Here is a 25,970-nt window from a genome sequence, read left to right as displayed (position 1 = left end):
AACTCAAGCTCCTACTAATCCTCTTGTTGCTAGCACTGTGCCCAAGGTGGGTGGGACTGGAGGTAATGATGTTTTCTTCCATCATTTGTTGGGTTCTGTTATGACTGGTAATGAGCATGAAATGTTGACTAAGTTTCTATAGCTAAAGCCTCTTGTGTTTCTTGGTTCTGAGAATGAGGATGCCTATGAGTTCATCTGGATTGCTATGAGAGGCTTCATAAACTAGGTATTGTTCATCAACATGGGGTTGAGTTTGTGTCTTTCCAACTTCAAGGTGAGGCTAAGTAGTGGTGGAGAGCTTATATGGAATGCAGATCATCTACTTTACCTCCACTTACTTGGACCCAATTTCATGCTCTGTTTCTAGAGAAGTATGTGCCTAGGACCTTGAGGGATCGCAAGAAGAATGAGTTCATGGCTTTGGAGCAAGGTGGTATGATTGTGGCTGCTTATGAGGCCAAGTTCCATGCTTTGTCTAGATATGCTACTCAATTGGTGACGACTGAGGAAGAGAGAATCCAGTTATTTATTAGGGGGCTAAATTCTGAGTTACAAGTATTATCTGTTCATATGACTTCTGCTGGGAGGAGCTTTAATGAGGTCACATACTATGTTAAGAAAGTGGAGGGGGTAAGGCGAGACGGTCAAGCTAAGGTATGGGCAAAAAGGGCCAAGAACTCGGATAACTTTCAAGGTTCTTATTTCAAGGGGTTCGGAAGGCCAACGTTTGTAGCCAAGCCAATTCAGTCCGCTATGCCCACCTCTACAGGTAGTTATTCGGAAACTCCATCTCATAATTTTCAGGATAGCCAGGAAGTCGCACCTTCAACGGGTGGCAAACCATCTTTGATTGTACTTGTTACAACTGTGGAAAACTTGGGCATATGAGGAGAGATTGTCCCCACCCACGTGTGTTAGATTCTGCGCAGTAGCAGTCTAGAGCAGTGGTACCCGCGGGGAATGTTAATAATGGTCGAAGGCGTTCATAAGGTGGGTGATGAGGTAATCAGTGAGGCCGTGGAGGTAGAGGAAATGGTAATGCAGGCAGAGGTAATGTTTAACCAGGCAGGGAAGTGGTTCGTCAAGATGATAGGGATCAATGTTATGCCTTTCCGGGCAAGAATGAGGCAGAGACGTCTAATGCGGTGATCACATGTACTATTCATGTTTGTGACCAAATGGCTAATTTGTTATTTGATCCGGGTTCTACTTATTCATATGTATATGTACGATTTGCCTCAGAGTTTGATATGATTTATGATATACTTGATGCCTATATCCATGTTTCTACCCCAGTTGGAGAGTCAGTCATAGTTACCCATGTCTATCGTACTTGTCCTATTTTGTTTATGGGTTTTCAAACTTGGACTGATTTGGTGATTTTAGATATGACTGACTTTGACATCATCTTAGGTATGACTTGGTTGTCCCCCTATTATGTCATACTTAATTGTAATACTAAGTCTGTAACTCTATAAATTCTGGGAAGGGAAAAATTAGAGTGGGAAGGGGTGTACAAGCCTAAGCGAATTAAGATCATGTCCTCCATTCGGGCTAAGAAGTTGATAGGGCAGGGTTGTTTGGCTTAGTTGGCTCATATTAGGGATGTTAAGATTGAGGCTCCATCCATTGGGTCTATTCCTGTGGTGTCACAATTTATAGAAGTGTTTCCTAATGATTTGTCTAGTATGCCTTCAGATAGAGATATAGATTTTTGCATTGATTTAGAGCATGGTACGCGTCCCATTTCTATCCCTCCATATTGCATGGCTCTGGCAGAATTAAGAGAGCTTAAGGCTCAAATCCAAGATCTTTTTTATAATAGATTTATTCGTCCTAGTGCTTCCCCATGGGGTGTTCCAGTTTTGTTTGTTAAGAAAAATGATGGTAGTACACTACAAAAAAATGCTTAAATAGCGGGGGCTAATTTTAAGGTTTGTGGGGGTTTAAAACCCCCGCAATCTAGTATTGCGGCAGTTGTAAAAACTCCCACAATAAGAGTTGTCGCAAGCAATTTGCGGCAGTTTTTCTTTGACCCCCACAATCAATTAGCGGGGGTTACTTTGCGGAGGTCGACCCACGCTAATTTAAAATTAAATCTTTTGATATTATTTTTTTAGTTACAAATAGCGGGGGTTTAAAACCTCCACAATTTTGCAATTGCTTATATTGAAAGATCTGAGCAATTGCATAAGCTCTACAATTCATTCAATATACTTTTATTCATATATTATTTATAGAATCACTAATTAAGCTATAGACCATAATCAAATCCAAAATATGTCTCAAGGTGAAGAAATATATATTCTTTAATGGCATATCATAAAGTCACAAAAATATTGCATTATCATTAGTCGCTAAAATGATATTGTCAACATCAAATATGTTCATCAAAATCAAACACTAAATCTAAACACAAAATATCCAATCCAACATTTTAACATCCCCTCCAATCACACAATCTTGTCATCAAATTAATTAGCTAAGAATATAGGCGGAATTGGTTCACTACAATATAATCAACGGTTGTCATGGCTAGGATTACTATCACCACTGCTTGATCTTTTTGTGTGCACAGGCGGAATTGGTTCACTAGCAGCATCACTTGGCTACATAAAAAAATAAAGTATAAAATTAATTAAGTGATATGAAAAAATGTAAAATCCTTGGCCAATATTATGTTTCAAACTATACTTATCATCAGTTAATATATGTCAACAAAAAATGCATTAAAGAAAGGAGAAGCAATATACAAATCAAATGAAAATAGAAATGTAAGAACATTACTTACAGTTGTTGTAGAAGAATTTGTCGAAGGAGAAGCAAAGAACCCCGCAAATTGTTCTGGTATCATCCCTTCTTTCATTATCATATACGCCTTAAAAGCATTCATCATTTGATTATGAGCATTCATCATTGATTGTGGTTTTCTTGCCATTGGGACGAACATGAGCCTTCACTACTTGAAGTACTTGCACCACCAAAACGCGGTCTTACTTGTTTAAAAACTTTACTTGGGACAACTCCTAATCCCAAACATCTAACCCTTCCAGAGTGCTCTTTTCCTAAAACCTTACCAACAGCATCATTTGGCAAAATTTGAGACTCATCCATGGTACTTTGGCTCAAAGTTAGCTCAATTTTTTCCTATACATACAAAATCAATGCCGCAAATAAACAAGCAATAATATTGGAATCACCTTAGTAAAGACAGAAAGATAAAAACTACTTATATGTACACGTAAGAACATGAGTAGTTAGAGGTACGGGACCACAAGCCATCATAATACAATTAAATAGCAAAGGATTGAGTCTATATAACCTCCATCAATTAATCAACTAGTTCACAACTATTGCCCTATTTTTTTTTTTTTTTATCTTGTTGAAATACAATTAGAATTCATGAAGAAACTTACACATATTTCTTTTGCAGCTTCATTAACATATACTCCATCTTTATTTTTATGAGTAGCAATATATATTTGTGCTCGTCCAGGTCTTTGTCCTGTTTCAGCCATCTACAAATAAAATATCCAAATAAGAATAGTTTACTACTCAAAAATGAATACATAATAAGTTAATTTACTAATCACCATTTCTGCCCTTCTCGTAGCATTCGCTTTGGAGCCACCTGTGTGTGGAATTGTCTGTTTTTTCCGATTTTCAGTATTTCTTCTACGCATTTCCTTATAAAAAATATACAAAACTTAATTAAAAAAATCAAATAGTTACATGATAATAAAGACTAGTAAAAACAGTAACATAAGTACCTTTGTTGAATCTTTATATTGGTAATCAACAAAAGAAATCCATTGATCTCGTGGAATTCCATCTGGCACATTATCAATAATCTCAACCTTACTTTTAAGTGGGTCTTCAACTAACTTCCACAAGTTGTTCTTATTTGCAGCCCACTTCTTTCCAATAGATTTATAAATATGTTGCCGCGCATTTGACTCTGTTGTCTTAAAGGAGAACTTGGGCTTCAAGAAAAAAAATATTAGTTAGCTTATCTATTGGTTGTAAATATAATATTGAAATTACCAATTATCTTTCTCACCAAAAAGTAAAATAGAGTAAGAGTCTAGTTGTAAGCTTATACCTTTATAATTTGATCGAAGACACGATTTAAGTATGACATAGGCACACTCGACCACTTCTCAAAGTTGATTGGAAATAAAGAGCAATCACATGCTAAAATTCCACAAAAGCCTGAAAGAAGGCTACGAGTCTCTCCAAATGGTTCATTCAGGTAATCAAAATTAATCACAATAAGTTCATCACCTGATAAATTAAGCACATCTGTTTTTTTTACTTTGAGCCTTTTGACATTGTTTTCTGAATCTGCAATAAAAACAAAGATAAGTTGAAGCTATGAGAGAAACAAATAATGGTTATTGAATATGCGCTGCTACTCAAAATTATTTACCTATTGCTTCTACAGTCCAATATGACTGTGATTCACGCCCAATACGCTTTTTGAATGGAGCTTGAACTGTTGGAACTTGTTGTGACGAGTCTTGTTCTGTTGAAGCTGGATGTGATGTCGAGTGAACTAAATGAGATGGTTGTGATGTAGGATAAGCTGTCGGAGCCAGTTGTGACATAAGTTGATTCATCGTAGCTGAATGTGATGCCGAGTCAACTGATTGAGATGACTGTGATGCAGGCTGAAATATTAGAGGCGCCTGCAATGTCGGCTGAAATAGTGGGACTGAATGTGTTGTGGCCAGAAATGATGTGGTCTGATGTGGTGGCAGACATGATGTTGATTGGAGAAATGAATGTGTTGATTCCGCACCTTGAGAATCAGATACTAATTGATTTGAGTTTTGTTTTTTCTGTAAACGCTTGAACTTTGGCATGCTGGCAATTCAATATATTTCAAATCCTGTAGCATGAATCAATTAGTTTCATAAGAAGTTAAAAAAGATTCAGCCAAAAACAACAGCTTAAAACTTCATCTTAATCCCCTGAAACTAAAAAAAACAGCAACCAAAAATCTGCAGAAACAGCAGCTTAAAACTCACAAAATCAGCAACTAAAAATTGAAAAAGTAGTAGATAAATCACAGTAGAAACAACAACTTAAAACACAAAAATTCAGCACCTAAAAGCAACAAAATAGTAGCTAATAACTGCAAAAACAGCAATAAAAAATCTGCACAAACAGCAGCTTAAAACGCCAAAAAACAGCAACTAATAACCTGCAAATACTACATCTTAACCATAAAAAATAAGCACCTGAAACTAAAAAAATAGGAACAAAAAATCTGCAGAAACAGCAGCTTAAAAATCACAAAATCAGCAACTAATAACCTGCAAATACTACATCTTAACCATAAAAAATAAGCACCTGAAACTAAAAAAACAGCAACCAAAAATATGTAGAAACAACAGCTTAAAACTCACAAAATCAGCAACTAATAACCTGCAAATACTACATTATAAAAAATAAGCACCTGAAACTAAAAGATCCTCTTCAGAAGATAAATCACAATAGAAACAACTTTAAACACAAAAATTCAGCACCAAAAAGAAACAAAATAGTAGCCAAAAACTGTAAACACTACAGTTTCAAACACAAAATAACAGCAGCTAAAAGTAGAAAAAACAGCTACTAAAATATTGCAGAAATTGCAGCGTCAAACACATAATACAAGAAACTAAAAAGAGAAGAGCCAACAACTAAAAACTTCTTAAAAAACAGCTCAAAATGCAAAATATTGTCCAAATCTTTGCAATTTCATTCATTCATATTCTCATCTATTGCAATTTGGATATTCTCGTAGTCATCATCAAAAAATTGTCCAAATTCTTGTTGTTGGTATGGCTCATTCTCGTACAGATCTTCTTCATCAACCTCTCCCATTTCAAACAAATCTCTTGGCTTTAGATGTACAACGACACTCCATTCTTTATCAGTCTCATCATCAACATAGTAGACCATATTTGCTTGTGATGCTTCAATATATGGATCATGATCCTCGCGATCACCAGTGTGAATCAATTTAGAAAAATTGACACAGTTAAACTTCCAAGCATATGTTTTGTACCCTCTATTTCGAGTAGTATCAGCCCATAGACACTTGAAAAGAATAACTTTGAACCTGCCGTAATAATTAAGCTCGATAATCTCTTCTAACTTTCCATAATATGGCAGGTCCGCTTGTCTTGCACACCTATCTACACTAGACGCAATACAAGAAGTGTCAGAGATAAGAAAAACTCCACTATTTTGAGTTTTTGATCCTTGTTCTCTAGATAAAGTTTGAAATTTGAATCCATTAATGTTATAAGCACTAAATCTTCTTGCATCTTGTGCAGGACCTTGTGCTAAAAACTTCATATCATCAGAGATAGTTTCTGCGATATCTGGGTTCATAATCTAAACAAACATAATATATATGTCAGAGATACTAAATTGACAAATAAATATGTTCAAAACAAACATTCTAAAATTATTTACTCACTCGATTAGGAAACCAATCAGGAAACTCTTTACTAACTCTCTTCTCTACCTCTGTTGTTGAAACTCTTCGACCTCTTGTACTTCTTTTGATGTGCTGTCTGAATTCACTACAAAATTGTTACATATATTAAATTTTTACCTGATTATTCTATACATTTCGTAAAAATCAAAATCAGTTTAAATTTCATACTCAATGAATGGCTTCACTGCTGCGCAATTAAGTAACACATATTGATGAGCTTGAGTTTTCTCTAAAGTAGTCAATGGTTCTGTTGTGGAGCCTCCAACAGGTTTACCTTGTTGTGGAAACATAGATGACTTTTCAGAAGCTTCATTTTGATTTGGTTCATCGTTTACACGTTTAGGTCGATTCAACCTTGACTTAATTTCGTCAAAATAACGAGAGTAAAGAGTTAGAACTTCTTCAACCTTATGCCCCTCAGCTATTGAGCCTTCTGATTGAGATTTGTTCCGTACGAGAGACTTAAAATGACCTAACAATCTATGATCAAGATAATGAAGTGTTAGAAAACTTATTTAAATTTAAATTCTATTCCAGATTCAATTCAATAATTTTGAATAAGAATTTTTTTACCTTTCAACAAAATACATCCAGCGATAATGTACAGGCCCACCTTGTTTTACTTCATCAACTAGATGGACAGTCAGATGAATCATTACAGTAAAAAATGAAGGGGGAAACACTATCTCTAGATGACTCAAGGTTTCTACAATTCGATTTTGTAGCTTTTCTAGGTCAGAAATGGTTAAGATCTTCATACAAAGCTGCCTAAAAAAGGAAGAAAACTCTACCAGAGTTGCAACGACCTGATTTGGAAGAACATTGCGAATTGCTATCGGTAACAACTGTTGCATGAGGATATGACAATCATGACTCTTTAATCCAAATATTCTTTTTTATCCAAATCAATGCAACGAGATATATTACTTGCATAACCATCTGGCACTAAGATATTCTTTAAAGTCTTGAGGAAGGCCAATTTCTTCTTCTTTGGAATTGTAAATGCACCAAGCCGACATTCACCATTCTCATCCGGCCATAGATCACGCCATATACCCATGTCTTGTAGATCTTTTCGAGCCTTAATATGATCCTTTGATTTTTCTTTATCATTTAGCAAGGTATATATGATGTTGTCAAACACATTCTTTTCAATATGCATAACATCTAAATTGTGGCGCAACAAATTAGACTCCCAATATGGAAGATCAAAGAAGATGCTTTTTTTTCTCCATTGTTGAGTTCCACCTTCATCATTATTTCTTTGCTTGTTTCGTTTTCTATTACGATTCAACTCTGTTGGTCTTCCAAATGTGACATTGATATCTCTCACTTGTTGAAAAATATCTGATCCTGATAACTTCTTTGGAGGGGTCCTCTCTTCCACGGTTCCATCAAAACGATGCCTCATCATTCTAAATTTGTGATTTCTAGACAAAAATCGACGATGGCCAATAAAACACCACTTTCTACTATGAGGAAGTCGACAAGGTTCTGCGTCAAAATTACATGAGGGACATGCAAGACCAGTATGTGTGTTCCAACCAGATAAGCTATCAAGTCCAGGAAAGTCACTAACTGTCCACATAAGAGCCGCTCGCATTCTAAACATTTCATTCTTTGATGAGTCAAAAGTGTCAACACCATCACTTCACAACTCTTTCAACTCCTTAATAAGGGGTTGGAGGTATACATCTATGTTATTTCCTGGTGCACGTGGACCTGGAATAATCATTGAGAGGATAAAATTTGGTTGTTTCATACACAACCGTGGAGGAAGGTTGTATGGAACCAAAATAACAGGCCAAATGCTATGACTAGTACTCATTGTCCCAAAAGGATTGAAACCATCACTAGCTAGGCCTAATCGGACATTTCGAGGATCAGAAGAAAATTCAGGAAAAGTTGTAACAAACTTCTTCCACGCCTCACCATCTCTAGGATGTCGTAGGGTTCCATCTTTGTTATCATCCTTTGCATGCCATCTCATATGCTCTGCAATTTTAGAACACATGAACAATCTTTGCAATCTTGGTTTTAAGGGAAAGTATCGCAAAATTTTTGCAGGGTTCTTCTTTTGCTTCTTCTTTTTCTTCTTACTTGTGGTCAGTGTATGATCTGTATTGCTCTTCTTCTCTGGCTTCCATCTAGAAGTGTGACAATACTTACATGTCTCGGCGTTAACATCATCTTCCCAATACAACATGCAATCATTTGGACAAGCATCTATTTTGATATAATCAAGACTCAACTTATTTATGGTTTTCTTGGCCTCATAAAAAGAATCAGGGATCTTTGCAAATTTAAATGCATCCCGAAGTAGATCTAGGATCATAGTCATTCCCTTATCACTTAATCCAGACAAACACTTAATGTGATAAAGCTTTAACAAAAATTCTAACTTTGAGTACTTGGAGCCTTCATACAATTCTTGACTTCCATCTTCAAGCAACTCAAATAATTTTTTCTTATTTAAAGCAGGCGTATCATGTAATGTTTCTTCTTCTTCCACTACCGGTGATGGACCTACATCAACACCCTCATGCCTTAAGCCCCCGAATGCTTCATTAACCAATAATTCTATTGGATTTTCTATGGGTGGTGTAGCCTGAGTGGTCTATATGTTTCTCGAATTAGGAAACACATTTATTTCTCCATGCATAACCCAAGTGACATAATTCTTTGGCAACGGCTTGTTGATCAAATGGTCAAACACTATATTTCTAGTTTGCCACTTTCCAAAACCACATTTAGGACATGGACATTTAATTTTATCTCCTATAGCTCCATTGTTAAATGCAAAATCTAGAAATTGATTCAAACCAAGCAAATACTCCGATGTGTTTCTTGGCATTCCAATCCAAGACTTATCCATTGAAAAAATAGATTAACGTGCAAGAATATCACCTATAAGATTTCATGAGTAAGAAAATGAGTGTCCATTAGCATCACTTGATGAGAATAAAAATTAATTAACAAAGAACACAAAATCAAAGAATTCATAACAAAACTCACACTTGATGCCAAATCCTCCCTGTTAATGACGAGACATTGTCTTATAAATGTACTAAAAATGTATAAAATCATATTCAAAATAAACTTGTAATACGACAAAAGTTTCATTCAACAAATCATTAAAATAACCAAAAGAATGAGGAACTTATAGCTTATGGAATAGATGCAATACAATAAATATGAATCTCGTAACTTTAACTACCTAATTGGAAACTAAAACACATCCAAATCTCATTGTGCTGTGGCTATGTACCAATAAAATTTATCATAATTCATTTTTTTTACAGCAAACAAATACAACAACCACTCGAGTTGATTCAAACTTCAAAGTAGAATCAACACTAAGACGTTCCTCCCATAAATTATCAACATATCATATGGTAGAGCCTTCAAAACAGATTTTGAAACAAAAAGTACTTCTAGGTATAGTACTCTACCAACAACCAACACAAAAATGACTATATATAATGAACATTTAATTCTACAATGTTATCATTCCATCTATTATCAAACCATAAAAAATAACCGAGATAAATTTTCAACCCTATACATCAAAGTACATAAAAAAAAAATGAAAACTCATTTTCAATAGACCATATCACTTTCATCTAGATAAATCTTATTAGCTCAATTGATTGACTATCTAAACTTACATAATTTCAATCAGCCATAATCAAAACATAAGGAGATAAGGTAAAAGTTACAACTCATAAAAAATCTAAGTCAATATAAGTCAAAACAATGGTCGTAAGTTCTAAAACAATCAATAGATTAATGTACTGCAAAATCACAATCACAAGAAAAAATAAGAATGAAATCTAATTAGTAGATGGGAAACCCATTTGTGAAAATAAGGGAACAAACATCTTCCACAAATGAGAACCCTTCTCAAGAACATACTGCACCTTCACAGATTTTGAACCCATCTATGAAAATTCCAAATTCAAACGAGCACTAAATATAAATCTATCAAAATTCGAGATACCAATACCGAAATTTGAGATACCCATACAAAATTTGAGATACCCATATGAAAATTCGAGATACCCATATCAAAATTTGAGATACCCATAAAAAAATTTGGGATTCTCATATCAAAATTCGATCAAACTCAAAAAATAGCAATTATTTTGTTGAAAGATAAACATAAAGTTGTGTACCAGATTGTGTGGAGAAGCTGCAAACAAGAACTCTTTGATTGTGATCAAATTGCACAGGAGAAATATTAAAAAAAGTAGTAAAGAGTCAAAACTTGTGAACTGAAAAGTGAGAAAGGTTTTTGAGATATGAAAAATATTTACTAGAAAAATTGAGGGAAACCAAAAGAAAAGCGGGAACGTTGCTGGCGCTATTTTTTTTTGGGATCTATGAAGGTTTTAAACCCCTGCTAAATATTTATATTTACGTTAGTTTAGAAAACCCCCATTATTTAATATAATTTGCGGGGGTTGGAACTGACCTCCGTTTTTAAACTCCCGCCATTCAAGCATTTTTTTGTAGTGGTATGAGAATGTGTATAGATTACCGGCAATTGAATAGGGTCACTATTCGAAATAAGTATCCCTTGCCTCGAATATATGATTTTTTTGACCAATTGCAAAGTGCATCAGTTTTCTCTATGATTGATCTAAGATATGGTTACTATCAATTGAAAATTAGGCCTGAGGATGTGCCCAAGACGGCGTTTAGAACTCGCTATGGGCACTATGAGTTTTTGGTTATGTCGTTTGGTTTGACCAATGCACCTGCAGCTTTCATGAGTTTGATGAATGGGGTGTTCAAACCGTTTCTTGATTCTTTCGTCATAGTCTTTATTGATGATATTTTGGTCTATTCAAAAAGTGAGGAAGAGCGTGCCAACCATCTTCGTAGTGTTTTGGGTGTTCTTGGAAAGCAAAAGTTATATGCTAAATTTTCTGAGTGTGAATTTTGGTTGAAATCGGTTGCATTTTTTGGGGCATATAGTTTCAAAAGAAGGGGTAATGCTAGATCCCCAAAAGATTAAGGCGGTTAAAAAATGGGTTAGACCAAGTTCTGTGACGGAAGTTAGGAGTTTTGTGGAGCTCGCTAGCTACTATCGTCGATTTGTGAAGAATTTTGCTTCCATTGCCACTCACTTGACTAACTTGACCAAAAAGGAGATACTATTTGAATGGACTGAAAAATGTGAGAAGAGCTTTCAAAAGTTCAAGACTCTTTTGACCACCACACCTATTCTAGCATTACCGGTTGAAGGTAAAGATTTTATTGTTTATTGTGATGCTTCACATTCTAGTTTGGGTGATGTGTTGATGCAGGATAAGAATGTTATAGCTTATGCCTCATGTCAATTGAAGGTGCATGAGAGGAATTATCCAACACATGATTTATAGTTGGCAGCGGTAGTGTTTGCTCTTAAGATATGGCGGCATTACCTCTATGGTGTTAAGTGTGAAGTGTTTACTGATCATCGTAGTTTGCAGCATGTATTCACTCAAAAGGATCTGAATTCGAGATAGCGAAGGTGGATGGAGTTACTTAAGGATTATGATGTGACCATTCAATACCATCCGGGCAAGGCTAATGTGGTGGCAGATGCTTTGAGTCGAAAAGCGGTCAGTATGTGTAGTTTAGCTTGCTTGAGTGTATCCAAGCGACCTTTGGCTAAGGAAATTTAGACCTTAGAGTCTAAGTTCATACAGTTGGACATCTCAGAAAGAGATGGGGTGAAAGTTAGTATTGAGGTAAGGGCCGCATTCAATGAGTAGATCAAAACCAAACAATTTGAGAATGAGAATTTGGAGGAGCTTAGAAAGAAGACTGCGATTGGTAAGGCGTAAGAGACCACTATTGATGCGGATAGTGTGCTCAATTTTAAGGGGATAATATGTGTCCCTAGAGTAAATGAATTGATTGAGAAATTATTGGCGGAGTCTCATGGCTCGCGATATTCTATTTATCTGGGTGTGAACAAGATGTATCGAGATTTGAAGCAAATTTATTGGTGGTCGGACATGAAGAAAGACATAGCGGAGTTTGTGGCTAAGTGTCCAAATTGTCAACAAGTGAAATATGAACATCAAAGGCCTGCGGGTTTGCTTCAAATAATGCCAATTTCGGAATGGAAGTGGGAAAGATTGCCATGGATTTTGTGGTTGGTCTTCCCAAGACTTTGGGGAAGTTTGATTCTATTTGGGTAGTGGTTGATAGATTGACTAAGTCAACCCATTTTATTCCGATAAGAATAGATTATAATGCTGACCAATTGGCTAAGGTTTATGTGAAAGAGATAGTGAGGTTGCATGAGATGCCCCTCTCTATCATCTTAGACTGTGGTGCCCAATTCACATCCAGGTTTTTGAGGAAATTGCATGATGAATTGGGCAAACAACTCACTTTTAGTACAACCTTCCATCCACAGGCAGACGGACAGTCAGAGAGGACTATTCAAGTGTTGGAAGACATGTTGATGACATGTGTGATTGATTTTAGAGGGCATTGGGATAAGTTCTTACCTTTGTGTGAATTATCCTATAATAATAGTTATCACTCCAATATTGATATGGCACCATTTGAGGCATTATATGGGAGGGGATGTAGATCGCCCATAGGATGGTTTGAGGTTGGAGATGTGAAACCATTGGGGGTTGATTTAGTGAAGGATGCTCAAGATAGGGTTAGGAGTATTGAAGCTAAGCTTCTAGCAGCCCAGAGTAGACAAAAGAAGTATGCGGATCATAAGGTAAGAGACATGGCGTTTTAATCCGGTGAAAATGTTCTTCTTAAGGTAGCACCCATGAAAGGGGTGATGAGATTTGGTAAGAAGGGTAAGCTAAGTCCTTGAGACATTGGTCCATTTGAAATTCTTAAATGTGTGGGATCGGTAATGTATAGATTGGCTATACCTCCTAATTTATCAAATGCTCATCCGGTATTTCATGTGTCCATGTTGAAGAGGTATCATGGTGACGGGGATTATATCATTAAGTAGGACTCAATTGTGTTAGACAAGGACCTCCAATATGAAGAGAAATTATTGCAATTTTTGATCGTGATGTGCGCAAGTTGAGGACCAAGGAGATTAAGTCCTTGAAAGTTCAATGGAAGCATCGTCCAGCTAAGGAAGCTACTTGGGAAACCGAGAGAGACATGCGAGACAAGTATCCCCAATTGTCCGTCGATTCAGGTACTACTTTATTCCTTCCTTATAGAAATGGGTAAATTGGTATCTACCGTAATGACCTATTTTTGTCGTTATAGAAATGCCAATGGAAAAAAATTTGGGGCCGGAAAATATTTTCGTAGTATTTGAATTTTCCCAACCTTGTCTAGATTTGGATGAAATTGGAGTCTTTGAGGTGTAGGGAAATCTGGTAACAATCAGGTGAAGTATTTGTGATTTTGATTACATGAGTGGTTAGATAACTCATTAAAGAATTCGTACGACTTTACAAAATTGAATTTGGGTGAGCAGAACTCCCGGAATCGATCTTGGGGCAAAGGATATTTTCTGAGCGTCGTTGGTTAGAGGTGTGTTGTGAAATGGGAATTTTGGAATTAGCTCTCTGTCTCGCGTAACCTGCATAGGCGTCGCTTTTTGCCACTTTGGAAGGGCCGCTACAGCGGGGTGACGGCCGCTGTGGCGGGCTCGACGCGAATTAAAGTCGTTAATAAACCCCTAAATGGCCTCAGTATGCACTTTTCAACTTTTAGAGTTAAGAAACGAACCCTAGGTGACACCTACTCATTTTTCACCATTCTTGAGGGTAAATGTAAGTTTTTTACTCCCTGAATTCATTTTTCGATCCGTAGAACGTAATAGAATGGGTGAATATTAATGGGGGAGGGTTTTGTTAAAGATTCTATGGTGGAAACAACTCTAATTTGGATAATTAGGATCATGGGTTTGATCTAGGGTTCATAGAATTATTAGTAATTTAGGTAATTAGTGATTGTATATTGATTCCCGTATTATATTGATTGTTTGTAGACCAAGAACAGGCAGAACGAATCCGGAAAGGGAAGGATCAAGTTTCTTAGGGTTTCAAGCTTGTTTCGAGGTAGGTGATGATTGTGACTCTATGATTGTGTGATGTATGTTTGTTCTTGCTTCATTATGATACTTGTATATATATGAATGTTGCAATGTTGATCACACTTGTTGTAAATGAGATAGATGAATGATGATTGCCATGAAATCATGAGTTAAATGTATGATCTTGATGATTTACTTGTGATTGTGATTGTGGTGTGTTAATGGATCGGTTGCCACGTTCCGGCATAACTAACTTGGATCGGTTGCCACGTTCGGGCACAACTATGGGATCGGTTGCCACGTTTCGGCATAATTATGGGATTGCATACCACGTTTCGGTATGTTAACTTTTTGGGTTTGGGTTCCATGAGAGGACCAATGATTTGATATAAAATGTGAAGTTGTTCGTTGTTCATAAATGTTAATAATATTGTATATGTTAATATCTATGAATGTGATTATAATGTTGTCTTGACTTGCTTATGTTGCACTTAGTGGGATAGCTGCGTGATCCTACCAGTACACTGTGGTTGTGTACTGATACTGCACTTGTTCTTATTTTTGTTGAGTACAGGGCATCTTCAAGTGGCTACTGACAGGCCTCGCTTAGAAGATCAGTGATCGTTCGAATTCAAGGGTGAGCCAATTCTTCCGGACGGCCATGGAATTCTCCTTCGTCTATGTCCACCATTTTCGGACTTAGACTATGTTTTAGTTAGTTGATTAGTTCATTAGATTGAGGTTGCATTCCTTCTTGTTTAGACTTGGTTCATTGTTAGATGTTTTGGTACATTGACTTTCATGTTCTAGGTTATTTCTTCCGCATTGTTAGTTCATTATTGTTAGACTTTTGTTAGAGTTTATGGTAACTCTATTTATTTCCTTAGCATTTAACTTTCTTCCGTAACTTAAATGTCTTAGTTTTGGTTTAGTTGCTTGGTTTGAGTTGTAGTAGTGGTTCTCCCACCGGAGAGTTAGTATGGGTGTCAATCACGATGGTCTGGGTCGTGACTGTAACATTTCTCAAATTGAAATAACTAGGAAATAGTTAAAAGCTGGGGAAAAAAACCATTTTTGGAAAGTATATGAAAGTCTGGAAAATTGTGAAGTATGTTAGTTGAGTTTTTGGTCAAATTCAAACAGTCATAACTCCTAGCTCAGGATGATTTAGGTGTATTTCCAGATATGTTTGAAAAGCTCTTGGAATAACCTTTCCAACGCCGCTGAGTTTATGTGATTCCGAGTTCGTATGAGTGAGTTATTCCCTTTGGAAGTTGGGTTGTTTGAATAAGGAAAGTCTAATCCGGATTTTTTTTGAATAGTAATTTAGTCTTTTCCTTACCTAATTATTCTAATTCGTATTTAGGATTTAATTGGGGTAAAATCTGATTTTAGTCAGTTTAGAAAAGTTGAAGTTTCACGCTAGGGCTTGTTGAAAAGTGAAAAGAGGAGAAGGGAGAAGAGAAATCAAGATTCGTCAAGATCGTCGAGTTTAGCTTGTGGATTTCGTCAAGGGTGATCCCTACGAGGTATGTGAGATCACATAGTGTTAGGTTAGTACACCCACGTGCCAACCATGATTCAATTCAGCGAATTTAAGTCTTTGAAAGTTTAGAAATTGAGTTCTTGATGAACATTATTGAAAGTTTCGTTTGAACTTCTTGTGGGTTGTGTTGTTGGAGTTTCTTGCGATTTGATTCATGTTTCCGGGTGTAATTTCAGTTTGAATCTATCATATTTTGAGGGTCTAAATGATTCTAAGTGTTTGGGAAAGGAACCATTGAAGTTTAGAGGGTTTAGAGTTGAAAAACGAGCATGAAAAGTCGTAGAACACTTGGGGAAAGGGGTGGGGGGTCGTGCCAGCCAGCGCGCCCCAAAAGTTCCTCTGAACTTTCACCCTTGGGGCGCCGCGCCAGCCAGCGCCCCCCAGGTCTGGTTCTAAACTTCAAGGGCTGGGGCCTCTCAGAGCGCCAGGGATGCCAATTCTTCCCATTTCTTCTCCACCATTTCGTACTTGTTCCTTAGCAATGTACCTATGTTTTCTAGTTGATTCCAACACTCTAAGGTACATATAAACATAATGAAATCATCCATAAAAATGAGATCATGAACCTTGAATCCATAATTCAATTCAAGGAAAGTTAGGATCAAAGTCAAGAGAAGTTAAGAGTCAAGTCTAGAAGTTAAGAAGCAAGTCAAGAGAAGTTTATAAGTTTTCAAAAGTCTTTCACAAATGTTTTAACTTTGATTTAAGACTCAAGTTTTAAGTTAAGCAAAGAGTAAAGAGGTGAGTTCATTTCTTCAAAGAGAATACGGGAACTAAGTATTCCCAAGAGTTTAAAATGTTTTCACATTTGAACAAGAAAGGGAAACACCGATTTCCAAGAGAGCTTTTAAGCTAAAGTTTCGAGTAATTATCTCAAACCAAAGAAAGAAGTTTTGTTTTAAAACATATGATCTAAGTATATTTTGGGAGTAGTATTGAGCACCGATATGGGGATGCGAGTTCATATTAATTCAAGTCTCTATAAACCATGTAGCCATCATGGGTAGTAAATGATCATACTTTTTAGATGACTCCTTAAGATACTTATAGCATAGACTAGTGGATCCACTTAGTTAAGGCATCCTATATGACGGCAAAGTATAGGACGATTCTGGAAGTGTGGGCAAGACGTTGTATCACCACTTAGGCTCATAGTGGTGGTTGTCAGTTAGAGAAACTCTCACATAAGCTATATTACTTTATTTTATGAGTAAAGTTGAGTTTGTTATTGCATTTTCTTTAACGAACTAAGTTGATTTTACTGTATTATAAAGTTTTTCTTATATTGCATGTGTTTCATTGCTTTGTTATGAGTTAAGTTATTCATGAGTTGAGAAGAGTCAAGGTAAGTGTTTCTTTCAGATTCTTTTCAAGCTTAAGTTGTGTTTAGCATTCCAACTCGCATACTCGTACGTTCAATGTACTAATGCCAGTTGGTCTGCATCTTATTATCATGCAGACGCAGGTAACCAGGATCAGCATTCAGCGCCTCATTGATCCAGTTGAGCACTCACAGTCAATTGGTGAGCCTCCTTGCATTCTGGAAGACTCTTTTTTTATCATTTGCTTTCAATATTTCATTGTTAGGATGATCGGGGGTCTTGTCCCGACATCCCTCTTTGTTTTAAAGGTTTCATAGACAGTCAGATAGTTAGTAGTTCAGTTGTCTTTACATTTTTCATTTCATATGTTAAGACTTGAGTTGCCATTTTGGCCAAGTTGAATGTTTGACTTTTTAAGTATTCTCAGTATTTTATTATTCAACTGAGTATAGTGATATTGATCATTATAAATATGCATAGAGTCTTCCGCTGAGTAAGTAAGCCAGACCAAGGGTTCGCTTGGGGCCAACAATGATTCTGGAGTGCCAGCACGTTCGGGGTGTAGACTCGGGGTGTGACAGTGACACTTTCCTTCCTTACTTTTTTTGTAAAGATTTTGCACTCTTTTATTCTTACAAATTCCAACATTTTTAAAATAAAAATAAATTGATAAATCAATATTACAAAAATTTTGGCCTCCAAATATTTCCGGGCTTAAAATAAAAGTTCTATTGGTCTCCACTTGGAGGCATATTTGCAAGTGAGTTGTATCACATAATTCAATATGGTGTCATCATATGTATAAGAGAATTCATAATATGAACTTTATGAGATTCATATAATGATCTTAAATTGATATACAATAGAAAAGAACTTAAAGTATTCCTAATGTATTTAAAAAAATGACTCTCAAATAACGTCCTTCGACTTTTAGATCTACAAGTACCCTAAACATTTAGGTTTTGGTTTAAGGGTACCCCTCAAATAAATTTTGAATGTGGGTCAAATTTTGTTATTTAAAATAGTATGTGATCTATTGTGATTTGTCATATTTTTTATTTAGAATTAAATAGAACTTACTTATATTTAAAACTCATTCTGCTCTTGACCCATTTTCCCTTAAATCCCTTATACTTCATCCTCATTAGAACAAAACCTTCAGACCTTGACAATAGTCGACCAAACACTTTCTATATAATTTTTGTAAGAAAAATTATGAATGTTCTTAAAGGATCATTATATATATATATATATATATATATATATATATATATATATATAATGAAAATTTTGCACTAGTGGCCAGGCTTGAAGAAGTTAGACTTCTTGTTATTTTTGCTGCCTTTTGGAATTCACTCTTTATCAACTGGATGTGAAGAGTGTATTCTTAAATGTAAATTTGAAAGTAGAAGTTTATGTGAGGCAACCAGCTGAAGTTGAAAGCATTAAGTTCTGTAATCATTTCTATAAGCTAGATAAAGTTTTGTATGATCTGAAACTCTTCTCAAATGATAATATAAAATACTTGAACTTACTTTAATTATGAAGTCAATGCATGAAAATAACTATGCAAAAGTTTTCAACAATCTTTAACTAAATATGGTTCGTGTGATAAAATAAGCATGAACAACAATTCAAGAACCAAAATACATGAAGAACAATAATCTCAATAATATGAATCAGAATTCAATGATAAGAGATCAAAACATACTTCGAATAGAAGAAACTTGGGGCAAAAACCCTAAGTTTAAATTTTAATGACTGAAATTAGGTATAGGGCGTGAGGACGAACTTAGTCCGTCACTATGAGTAGCCTTACATACCTTAGTGACGAATCTTGAAGAAAAAAATTGGAAGATGAAGTGTGGAGAAGAATCTTTGATTAAAAACCTTAGGTATCTTGAAGAGAATCTTAAACCTGGAGCATTTAGATCTTGAGAAATTGGAGAAATTCGTTTCTTGGAGTTCTTGATCTTTTGAAGAAGGAGAATTAGGAACTTTAAGAGTTCTTATACATATAATAATGTATTAAGTTATAAGATGGTGTAATGCCTCAAAAAATTCTAAGCTAAAACCTTAACCATTCTTCATATGCATATAAGGTCATACCAAGTTATTCTTAATTGTACATAGGTGTTAAGGTCAATTCTTAAATGTGAGAATATATTTGGAGATAAATTCAGGTCACAAGAATCCCCTAGCATAAAATTGAGTTAAAAGCTTTCTTACCGATTAAATTTTGATATAAGATTCTACTTAGATAAACATGAAAAGATCATATTAATCAGCACATAATGAACTAGTTGTTTTCTTCTTCTTATTTTCCACTTTAATTACTTATTACTCAACTATAATATTATTTAGATCAATCTTTAATTTACTACAACAAAAAGTTAGTCTGAATTTCAGATCATTCTTTGTTATATTTATAGCGTTAATTAGAATAATATTTGATTGATTGGCTCGTTTTTATAAAAGTCTTTGATTCTTGTTAAGATTATATGAATTTTTTTAGTCATAAAAATTATTATAATATAGTCTTAATGTATGTCATTCATCACTCATTGAATCGTTTAAATTTAAGAGCATGTTTAATGTTATCGCCATCAAAGAATGTGTCCAACCCATATATTTATTGTGATACTAGAAAAAAAATCAGCATATTTTTAATTCAATATTAACAAATGAATGAAGTGGGTGTTGGACTTCGATTCACTTCATGAAGTCCTTACTCCCGTACAATATTGTTAATCCTAATTCTTAGATTGTCAATCAACATTCTCCAATGTCCATCTTGGCCTAACCAAGTTATTATTGGGTCATTAAAATTGATTTTGTATTGAATTATTATTGGATTTGATCCACTTACAAAAAAAGGGATCAAACAAGTTAGCTGGTATTGCAGAATTTTGTTTGAGCTTTTATCATCTACTAATTCAGTATAGAGTATAACATATTTGTTGTTCGAAGATCAAGTATCATATTTGTCAAATGTCAAGCATTTTTATAGATATATTATAGGCTTTAAGTTGATCCAATTAATCATGTCCATGAATTTTGAATGAGCCCAAAAAATATTGCCTCGTACTTCTTTTGAATTGCATGTACTAATAAAATAAATTATAGATTTTGTTATAATACATTGAACCTAGTAAAAACAATAACCAAATTACTATACATGAATTAAGATTTTAGCTAAAATTAAATAAAAATTAATTAAATATAAAATTAGATCTCACCAACGAACTCCAATGTTTATTGTTTGGATTATCCGATAAGACCACCACATAAAAAGAAATTAAATTTAAAATGATTAGTAAAGCTAGTTCAATGCAATTAAAAACAAAAATTCAATATAAGCAAAATAAATAGAATATTACCCAAGGGCATAAAATAAATAAATAAACAAATACTCCGTATATATTTGAGAAGAGGTAAATATATATCAATATCTGCACAAATTATATCAAATAATACTAATTTTTATCATGATTAAAAGAGAAAATATTTAATTATTATTTATGATAATCTTGTTTGTTACAACACATCTCCTCATATATTTATTGGTGCAACCATAAACAAGTATCATATACAATTAAAAACATATATTATATCACTGCTATATGTATCTTATTATGTGAAAAAAGTAAAATGAAATAAATAAAAATAAAAAACATGGACAGTCAAATAATAATAAGCAGCTAAAAGAACACAACCAAATATAATTTATTTTTGTCGAATTCAACTTTTAAAATCTTAATAATTTGTCATAAGTGTGTGTTGTGAAATTTTTTAAATTTTAATAAATATTAATTTTAAATATATAAAAATTTTTAATGTTAAACTAATAAATTTACATACTAAATTCCCTCTCAAAAATATATATATAAAAAGTGGATACATTAAAGGTGTAACTGTGTAATATTATAAATTAATGATAGTTTTAATTGCATAACATGGCGAAAATGTCCTACTCCGTATGGAAAAAATATGTTTCAAACATAAATAAAAGAAGAAAAGAACAACTAAAATAATAAGGCTCCTTCAACTTTCATTAGATCTACATATGAATATGTATATATATAATTATTTTAGGAATATATAATAAATATCAATTTGAAATACAAAATAAAATATTCAAAACTATGGATTAGTCTCAAACAAAATTGTGTTTGTAGTGTTTAAGCTAGGAGTGCGCATCGGTCGGTTCGGTTCGATTTTAGGTGTTATTGGTTCGGTTTATCGGTTTTCGGTTTGTAAATACTTCAAACCGATAACCAAACCAATAACATATTTCTTATCGGTTTTTGGTTAATCGGTTTATGGTACTTAACGGTTCGGTTTTCAGTTTAACCAATAAGAAATACTCATATATATTATATACACGATAAGAAAATTTTCAAATAAACCATATGATTTTTCCAGCATTTGGCATGAAAGTAATAATCATAAAAGTAACAATCATTTTTCTTGCAAGTTTAGACACTAGACACATTCAAAGGAAAAAGTGTGAAAGTAACAATCGTTTAACCATTAACAAAAAGTGTGAAAGTAACAATCGTTTAACCATTAACAATAAGACTAGTAAATTTAATATAGTCTTATTGGGTTATCGGTTTAACCATTAACAAAAATTATAAAACCGGAAACCGAACCAATAACCCAATAAAAAAATTTGCAAAACCGTTTAAAAACCGTTAGCCCAATAACCCAATATCAATAAACCAATAGTGTTTTTTTCGGTTCGGTTTATTGGTTAAATCGGTTTTTGCACACCCCTAGTTTAAGCGACTAAAGATGATATGTTGTTATGAAGATATATATATATATATATATATATATATATATATATATATATATATATATATATTATTTTTAATTATAGTCGTCGGTCAAAAATTTATTCACAACAACATATCATTCTTTAACCTCCAAAACACTAGATCAAGTGTGATTCAATAAAATTACGAGGCTAAAGCTAACTTCCAACAAGAGGTCTTAATTTTTTTTTAATCTATATTTACTATGTATCATGTAATATTTTTATAAGGTATAATGTTTTTAAGTGTATAATAAAAATCTGATACTAATAGTGTTAGTAGAGTTCTTACAAGTTAATAAGTCATCCATGTGTATGTAATACATTACTTTAGATCTTGTTACATAAAAAACTTTATCCAATAATATGAAGATTTGAGTAATTTAATTCAAGATCTAAAATATTTCTATTCTTTCTTTACTTATTTTTTAAAAAAGATTTTGCACTCTTTTTTTCTTGCAAATTTAAATATTTCTTTCCTTTTTAACAAATTTTTAAATTTAATTATATTTTTCCATGTAACATGCTTAACACCACAAGATTAAAAGATATTTTGATTCATTTAATATGCTATATATATATATATATATATATAACACTTAGGGATTATCCAATTACCTTATTCCTCCGACTTCTTTAGCCACTTCTGCCGTATTCGGGAAAGCTTGCTTCGTGGCGAAGCATTTAGCAATGCCAGCAGCCTGGTGAGGGTTGGTTGTTTGAGGACGGGTTAAGACAGGGCTTGCTTCTCATGAGATTGAGTGAGGGAATCAGAAAGGGTCTCAAAAACCGGGCGGGCCGCCAAAAGTGGGGGATGGTGTCATATTCTCTTATAAGAGAGGCACTACTGCTTTTAGCTCATAGTTTCACTCTAGCCTTTGCTTTACCATCTATTATATTAGTAAAGGACAAATGGGGTGCGTGGAGCACCGCCCTGGAGGACCCAAGGTCATTGGAGCAATATCTTTGATATAGAAAGCAGGACCGTCTTAACCCCTAGGTCACTACAGTCATCATTTTGGGCCACATATTTTTGGGGGGCCCCATTTAAAATAAAAAAGAATATTTACAAATGACTTGAAGTAACTTTAGGAAATCTCTAAACGCATAAAACATGATAAAATAGAGAAAATAACATAGATCATTAGAGGTGAAGGATCAAATAGAGAGATTCAATGATTTGCTTGAGAGATAGGTTGGGGGTAATACAGATGTTTCCAACACAATCAATCCCATGTCTAATGGATCTCAAATTCAACAAAGTGAGACATAATATCTTAGATTTCCATGTTGAATTTTTGGAGATAATTGCTCTGCTATTTTTTCAATTGCATGGTAAATATTCAGGATGGAATCCCACCAAGCCCAATAAATTTCTTTCAATTTTTTTTTCCACATGCTTTTTGTTAGATTTCTTGATTTACAATATTCATATATTGACTATTAATATTACAAATGCCATTGTGTTATAACCGGAAACTAGTGAACTAAATTAGAGAGTTCTAGAGCCTTGTGTTAGGATTTTAGAGTTTTAGTAAGAGGGTTAAAAATCGTAAAAATGATTCCCGTACTTAGAATGAGGGTTTTAGGGTTAGGGCGTCAAGGTATGACCCCCCAAGGGGTCCTTGAGGAGGACCCCAAAACAGCCCAAAAGCTGTCAAAATCAGTAGCTTCCCACGAAAGGCATCCACGAGCCGTGGATGGACCCACGCCCCGTGGGAAGGGGTCATGGATCAAGGCCTGACTATTCCTGCAACTTTTAGCCCCAGACCCTCACCCACAAGTGACCAGTATGGTCCGTGGACCCACCCACGGTCCGTGGTTACGGTCTCGTGGGTGAGGCAGATTTTAAGGGTGTGTTTGGTATGAAGGAAAATGTTTTCCTGGAAAACAAGTTGATTTTTGACTTATTTTCTCATGTTTGGTTGGTGAGTAGAAAATATTTTCCGGAAAAGATTTTTAGTGTTTGATTTATGAATGAAAAATATTTTTGAGAAATATCTTTTATTTTTATTAGAGTAGAAAATAATTTTTGAAATTGAAAATAGTTTTTAAAAACAAACTTAAATTTTTTTTGGGGGGTGTGGGTGGTAGGGAGTGGGTGAAACAGGGGGGGGGGGTGTCGAGGGTAGTGGTGAAAAATTGAAATTTTGAAGTTGAAAATATTTTTGAAAAACAAACTTAAAATTATTTTTTGGGGCTGGGGGGGGGGGCTGGTAGGGGGTGGGGTGGGTGGGGGTCGAGGGTAGGGGTGAAAAAATGAAATTTTGAAATTGAAAATATTTTTAAAAAACAAACTTGAAATTTTTTATTTTTTTTTGGGACGGGGGGTGGGGACTGGTAGGGGGTGGGTGGGTGGGGGTTCTAGGGGTGAAAAAATGAAATTTTGAAATTAAAAATATTTTTTAAAAAAAACTTAATTTTTTTGTGGGGGAGAGGGGAGGGGGGGCTGGTGGGGGTGGGTGGGGGGGGGGGGTCAAGGGTAGGATGAAAAAATGAAATTTTAAAGTTGAGAATATTTTTTAAAAACAAACTTAATTTTTTTTTTGGGTGGGGGGGTGTAGGGGTGGGTGGGTGGGGGGTCGAGGGTAGGGTGAAAAAAATGAAATTTTGAATTTATAAATATTTTTTAAAAACAAACTCAATTTTATTTTGGAGTGGGGGGGGGGGGTGACCGGAGAGGGGGTGGGTGATCGAGGATCGGGATGAAAAAATAAAAATTTGAAGTTGAAAATATTTTTTAAAAACAAACTCAATTTTATTTTGGAGTGGGGGGGGGGGCGAGGGTAGTGGGTGGGGGGTAAAAAAATAAAAAAATGAAATTAGAAATATATTTTAAAAACAATTTTAAATATTTTTTTGGGAAGGGGTGGGGGTAGGGGTGAGGGTGGGGTAAAAAAATTGAATTTAAAAACAAGCTTTAAAATTATTATTTATTTTTTTTGGGGTGGGGGTTGGTTGGGGGTGGGTTTGAGGGTAGGGACAAAATAAATTAATTTTTTCAACAAAAAAATAATTGTAATTTGAAGTTGGAAGAGACTTTTGGAAAATGTTTTCCTTAAGTTTAGAAGGGAAGTCATTTTCCTTAAATTTGAGGAAAATGAGTTGATTTGGAAAACATTTTCCAAAACATTTAGCCCAACCAAACATGAGAAAATTGGAAAACATTTTCCGGAAAACATTTTCCTTCATACCAAACACACCCTAAGTGAATTAGTTTTTAGTTAGGGGCTTAGGGTTAATTGGTAATTAGTTAGGAGTTAAGGGAGGTCAGTTAGTAAGATATTAAACCACCTATATAATCCTAATAGACCCCTAAACTAAGGAAATTAATTCATTCTTCCAACACCCCAAATTCTCTCTAAATAATTCTCTCTCTAGAAGTGAAGAAGAAGAAGAGAAGGAAGTAGGGCATATTTCCTCCATTGTTTCAAGCTTGGTTAGGGCTTTGAATTAAAGTATGTTGGCTCGTTCATCTATGGGTTCTTCCACCCATATAGCCCCTAGGTTTTCCCCCAATTGTGAAGTCAAAACCAAATTCTAGCTAGGGTTTCTTCCTACATTGGGTAGTGTTTAAGTATGATTCCAATCTAGTGGATAATTCTTAATTATGATTGAATTAGCATTGAATTATCATATTATGGTGAATTTATGTGATTTCTATGGTTAACCCTAGTCTAATTGAAGAATTAGAATTGATACTCTAAATCAATGTCATGTGTAGTAGTTGTTAAACGTTAGGAACATAGAAACATGAATTG

General features: G+C 34.6%; 1 protein-coding gene across 1 annotated transcript; it reads right to left on the bottom strand.

Moving 5' to 3' along the window:
* Positions 1-2,913: 2,913 nt before the first annotated feature.
* LOC125830365 (uncharacterized) lies at positions 2,914-4,865 on the bottom strand. Its single transcript, XM_049509550.1, has 5 exons — positions 4,430-4,865; positions 4,103-4,344; positions 3,594-3,686; positions 3,417-3,518; positions 2,914-3,147 (listed from the first exon to the last, which is right to left on the bottom strand). Exons 1-5 carry the CDS (start codon positions 4,863-4,865, stop codon positions 2,914-2,916), a joined length of 1,107 nt encoding a protein of 368 aa, XP_049365507.1.
* Positions 4,866-25,970: the final 21,105 nt, after the last annotated feature.

Source organism: Solanum verrucosum, unplaced genomic scaffold (genome assembly GCF_900185275.1).
Source record: "Solanum verrucosum unplaced genomic scaffold, falcon-dt-bn FXZP01000228.1, whole genome shotgun sequence".
Lineage (NCBI taxonomy): Eukaryota > Viridiplantae > Streptophyta > Magnoliopsida > Solanales > Solanaceae > Solanum > Solanum verrucosum.
Note: the sequence above shows the minus strand (reverse complement) of the source record. Positions and strands in the feature narration are given on the sequence as shown.